General features: G+C 31.7%; 1 protein-coding gene across 1 annotated transcript in view; it reads left to right on the top strand.

Annotated features, from left to right (window-relative positions):
• LOC127547401 (cyclic nucleotide-binding domain-containing protein 1-like) overlaps positions 1–5,325 on the top strand; it is a 161,182-nt gene extending 155,857 nt beyond the window's left edge. Inside the window, exon 7 of the mRNA XM_051974317.1 lies at positions 4,972–5,325. Coding sequence (XP_051830277.1) covers positions 4,972–5,085 — 114 coding nt within the window. The 3' untranslated portion in view covers positions 5,086–5,325. The remainder of the gene's footprint in view (positions 1–4,971) is intronic.
• The last annotated feature ends 675 nt before the right edge of the window (positions 5,326–6,000 follow it).

Consider the following 6,000-nt stretch of genomic DNA (forward strand, 5'->3'; position numbering starts at 1 on the left):
ATGAGGCACCCATAATCTTATTTGATACTTTGAAACATATTATCTTAGTTATACTGCTTTATGGTCAAAGAATTTGAAACTAAAAAGTTCTGCAATCTTTTATTTTCCAAGATAAATCTTGCCAATTCTATAGCTTCCCTCATAGCCTCTCTATCTTCCTATCTTTTAATCATTTTATTGCTCTCTCTGGAATCCTCAAAGAATAACAGGAAGCAACTAAACTAATTTTCACTTGTTATGCTTGGATCTATGTGTATCGAGGTACTATATTAATTAATCACTTGCCTCAGGCTAGTCTCCCTGAATAAAATGGAATATATTATCTAGAAATGAAAATTATTATAGTGGTGAGTAACACCACATCTAGGATGTTCCCCTTTTGATCATAGCATTCAGATCATTATTTATTTCACTAGAATGCATAAAACTATTCCATATTAATCACACATGGACAATGTTTTTTTTTTTAATCTACAGAATCAAATGATAAACTGCAGAATTATCTAACAATTTAGTCATAAAATTATTTTCTTCTGAAATATGCATAAGAATTGATGTGAAAGTTACTTTTTTCTTGAACTATCTAGATAATTTTATTAATTTTTTGCTTCTAATAACTCAACAAATACTCATTAAAAGCAGTACATTATGTTACAGTGATGGAAAGAGTTAGAGGGTTTGAGTTCAGATCTAGCCTTTGACATTTACTACTTGCATGACCTTGGACAAATTATACTTAATGACTTTCAGTTTAATCTTTTTAAAATGAATGTTTTGACTAGATAATATCTGAAGCCTTTTCCAGTTTTAAATCTAAAATCCTGCCATCCTAAAATTTAAAATCTCCCTGCCTTCAAGATAACTATATTCTATCATGAAGATACAACATCAACACAGAAAAGCATGCTATAATTTAAAAAGGATGAAACACTAATAAGTGAGAGAATGGGGAATACCTTTGCTTGGGAGATTGCATGGGAGATGACACTTGAAGGAAATTAAAGATTTTTTTTTAAAGTCTAGGTCTCGATTGCTTCAGTTTCTTTTTAAAGTTTTTGTTTGTGTATTCACCATTCATCATATTTATTAGATTATGCTCGAATCATAGCTCCTAACATTTATAAGCCCTAAAATTTCCAGGGAGTATAAAATCACTTTTTGTCTATGAGTCTTGAAATAGTACAGATTTTAAAGCATTAAAATTGATAATTGCTAAAAGGCTGGGAGAGGCAAAAGTTATAGCACATTTCAACAAAGGAGAAGTTGTATAGAGAGTGGCACCAAAGACATGTGACAATGGAAAATGAGATGTGCTTTTCATATAATAAGAGTAAAGAATAAATGATAAGCAGCTCCATTTGTATCTTCAAAATCTGTAGAGAAAATAAAGCAAACACTTTATTCCATGATGGACTCCTTCTCCTCATCTTTTTAAAAAGTTATTTATTTGTTTTTAATGCACATTGATTTATGAATCATCTTGGGAAAGAAAAATCAGAACAAAAAGGAAAAACCATGGGAGAGAAAAAAAAACAAACAGAAAAAAGAAGTGAATATAGCATGTATTGATTACCATGGAATTTCCATAGTTCTTTTTCTGGATTCAAATGGCATTTTCTATCCAAAGTCCATTGGAATTACCTTGCATCATTGAACTCATGAAATGTACAAAGTCTTTCATGATCAACTAATCATCGCATATTCTTGCTGTTATTGTGTATAATTCCTGGTTCTGCTTTTTTTTGCTCCATATCCATTCATGTAAATCTTTCCAGGCCTTTCTAAAATCGACTTGTTTTAGAAACAATATATAGAGCAATAATATTCCATTACCTTCATATACTACAACTTGTTTAGCCATTCCCCAGTTAATGGGCATTCACTCATTTTCCAATTCTTTGCTACCACAAAAAGAGCTGCTACAAACATATTTTCCACATATAGGTCATTTTCCATCCTTTATGATTTCTTTAGGATATAATTCCAGTACAAACTCTGCTGGATCAAAGTGTATGCACAGCTTTATAGCCCTTGGGCATAGATCCAAATTGTTTTCTAGAATGGTTGGATCAATTCACAACTCTACCAACAATGCATTAGTGTCCAAATTTTCCAACATCCCCTCTAACATTTATCATTACCTTTTCCTATCATCTTAATCAATCTGAAAGACATGAAGTAATAACTCAGAGTTGTTTTAATTTTCATTTCTCTGATCAAAAGTGATTTAGAGCATTTTTTCATCTGACTATAGACAGCTTTAATTTTGTCATTTGAAAATTATCTTCTTCATATCCTTTGATGATTTAATTGGGGCCTCTTCTTATTTTTTGCATTTTATTTTAATAGTATTTTATTTTTTCAAATACATGCAAAGACAGTTTTTAATATTCACTTTTGTAAAACCTTGTGTTCCAATTTTTTCCCACTCCTTTCCCCTCTCCCTCTCCAAGACACAAAGCAATCTGATGTAGGTTAAACATGAGCATTACTTCTAAACAAATTTCCGTATTTGTCATGATGTGCAAAAAGAAAAATCAGATCAAAAGGGAAACAGACACAAGAAAGGAAAAAGAAGCAAACAAACAACAAAAAGCTGAAAATAATGTTTTGATCAACATTTAGTCTTCATAGTTCTCTTTCTTGATCTAGATGGCAGTTTCCATCGCAAGTCTATTTGAATTGCCTTAAACCACCACATTGTTAAAAAGTCAAGTCCATCATCGTTGATCACCACATAATCTTGTTACTGTAAACAATGTTCTCTTGGTTCTGCTCATCTCACTTAGCATCTTCTGGAATCAACCTCCTCATCATTTCTTATGGAACAATAATATTCTATTACATTTATATGCCATAACTTATCCACTCATTTGCCAACTGAGGGCTATTTGATGGACTCTTCTGAGATGAAACTATGAGAAGACATGGACAAGAGCTGCCCAAGATATATAAGCCTCCATAGACTGTAATTTATATCTTTGGAAAGATCATCAACTTCAGTGAGGCTATAGTTCATTTGTGTATATTATGTATATAGGTACCATATCAATTCAAGTCATAATGTGTCCCCTCTTCTATTTTCTTATAATTATAAATCTCTAAAATTGACTTCTTAATATTTCCTTAATCTTCAAATTAGTTCTCTCTCCCTATCTCTGGTAAATGAAGTGACTCCTGGAAACAACCCCCATTTCTCTTAACAGCCTCCTTGCTATTCCAAAATAGTTATCATGAGAAACCTTTTCCTCCAGTATTTCCTCATTCAAGCTTAATGCATTATTTATCACAGGATTTTCATTTGACAGGCATTTCATGCACCTGCTTTATACTCAAATTTTAGGGATAAAAGCAGAGGGATAAAAAAAAAAAAGTAGAAAAGGACAGTCTCCATCATAAAGGAACTGACATTTTATATTTTTTGGAGGAGGAATGCACATTAAACGAGAGAACAATTCCACAGCATTATATAAGAAATAGTGAAATTTTGTATAATAGACTATACGGACAAGTAAGTGGATGCTTATTACCCTCAAAAGCAGAAGTAATTGAATATTAAAGTAGAAAATTGAGGTTCAGATCCTGAACCCGGACATCCATATAAAATTAGCCAAGACACTTGACTTCTGTTGGCCTTGTTCTTTATCTTTAAAAATGATAGGATTGGGCTAAATGACCTCTGCGATTTCTTTTGGTTCTAAACTTGTTATCCTTCCTGGTTCATTCTCTCTATCACAAGACCTTTTTTCTGATTTCCTTCCATCATTAATGTCAACTTTGACCACTCGAATAGCTGTTCTCCTTGTCTCATCTCCCTCTTCCCAGTCCATCCTACACTATTGTCGAAATAACCCAAATTTCAGTTTTGCCCTTGTGACATCCATATTCACTCCATGCCAACATCCTGAGTGGACATGATGGACTTTAGACTAAAACATCAACTCTTTTTAATTTTTAAAGCCCTTTACAACAGATACCTAACCTAACTTTCAACAACCTCATTTTACTTTACTTATCCTTCCAGGACCCTGGAATCCAACCAAATAGACCTTCTCATTTCCTCATATATGGCATACTATCAACAATTTCCATGTCTCTTCCCCATGCCAGTAATGAACCCCATTCTTACCACAGCTTAAACTTAAATAAATTCAATAATATTAATATTAAGCACCTATTGGTGCTATAAAGTGCTGTGCTAAGCACCAAGCTTCTCTATTTTTAAGATTCAGCTTAATCATGAAGCTGTTTTGATGCTCCTAACTTTTCACACCTCCCAAATTACCTTGCATTTTGCTACTTTGAATATACTTGCATTGATTTACTTTATATACATTCATATTATACATGCTTCTAAATGCATTGCTTTTCTATATTGGAATGTAAATCCCTTGAGAGAAGTAATTTTGGGAGGTTTGTGCTTCAATATTGTTTCATAGGGATATATTTATAGCCCTAGTTCCTATCACTAGCACATTGCTTGCTAAATAATAGATACTTAATAACTTCTTACAGATTGATTATTAATGGATACTCTGATGCTCTTTCCTTTCCCTCTCTTCATATTGAAGATGCTAGCATACTTTGAACTAAAATAATCTCTTTCAGCTCCAGACAACTTCTCAAATTTGTTGTATTCATTTATAGAATCAAAGTAGCAAAATTATGTCAAGTAGTAAATAATAGCACAACTACATAGTCCTTGGCCTAAAGGTACTTTAAAAATTCAATGTATAATCTTTATGTTACTAACTGCTACCACTTTTTTTGTGTTTTAGTCCTGACTATTTCCACTGGGAAACTTCAAAGACGAAAGCTCACATTTAGTTATTTAAAACCCATATATGTTTTCTACTGTTTTTCTTTCTGACATTTATTCTTTTTGCATATTGGAATGTGCTGTTACTATTATAAAATATTGTTAAAATTAGAAATAATAAAGGTAATAAGTGAATTATTATTTTGTTCCAGGATAAGGTGATCCAGTCATCTTTGGATTATCGAGGAATTAAACCTGGAAGTGGAAAATGGCGCCACCGTTGGATAAGAAGAGAGAACTATAAGAAATCAGTTGCTGACAACTAATTATTAAGAAACATCAGTTCCTGAGAAACTTGAAACTTCCAGTGTGGTTTATGAGATACTTGATTCTTCTTGTCTTTCTCTTGGTCTTTTTTCATTCTCTATCAAAATCAACCCTTTGCCTCCCTGTCTTCCTGCAAACCTCTTTTATTTATATTAGGTAAATTTAGGCTTCCATTCCCTCATACTTTCCACATTCTGACCCTATTACATATTTTAATATTCACAGGTATAGATGTGTTAAAAACATTAAAATAATTGTTTGGCTTTCAAATGGAATTTAGATTTTTCTTTATTGAAATAGTGTGCTTGCCTGAATAAGGTAATTTATTTCTGCATCTCAAAGTTTTATGAAATATGCTTTATCTTACTATCATTTATAATTATTTGAAAAGTATGACCTACTTAAAATAATATAAAATGTAGGAAAACACACAGTTTCTATTTAGGAAGCTGTGTAAAAGAGCTCTATTTCATAAAATTTATATTGTGATTACTCCTCAAGAGTATTTTCAGATTAAAATTTAGAGAATTTTTTTGAATATTTTTTTAAAAATTAATATTTTATTTTCCCCAATTGATGTAAAACAATTTTATTATTCATTTTTAAAACTTTGAGTTCTGGATTCTCTCGCCACTTCCATCTCACCCTCTCCCTTCAGAATGCAAGTTATTTGATGTTGGTTATACATGCATAGTCATGCAAAACATTTCCATAATAGTTGTGTTGTAAAAGAAAAAATACACCAAAAAACCAAACAACCTTTCCCAAAATTTCAAACATAAAGTTACAAGAGTAAGCTTCAATCTGTATTCAGACATTATGAGTTCTTTCTTTAAATATAGATAGCATTTTTCATCATAATCAGAGTTGTCTTGGATCATTGTATTGCTGAGAATAGTTATGTTATTCACAGC

This window comes from Antechinus flavipes, chromosome 1 (assembly GCF_016432865.1).
Source record: "Antechinus flavipes isolate AdamAnt ecotype Samford, QLD, Australia chromosome 1, AdamAnt_v2, whole genome shotgun sequence".
Taxonomy (NCBI): domain Eukaryota; kingdom Metazoa; phylum Chordata; class Mammalia; order Dasyuromorphia; family Dasyuridae; genus Antechinus; species Antechinus flavipes.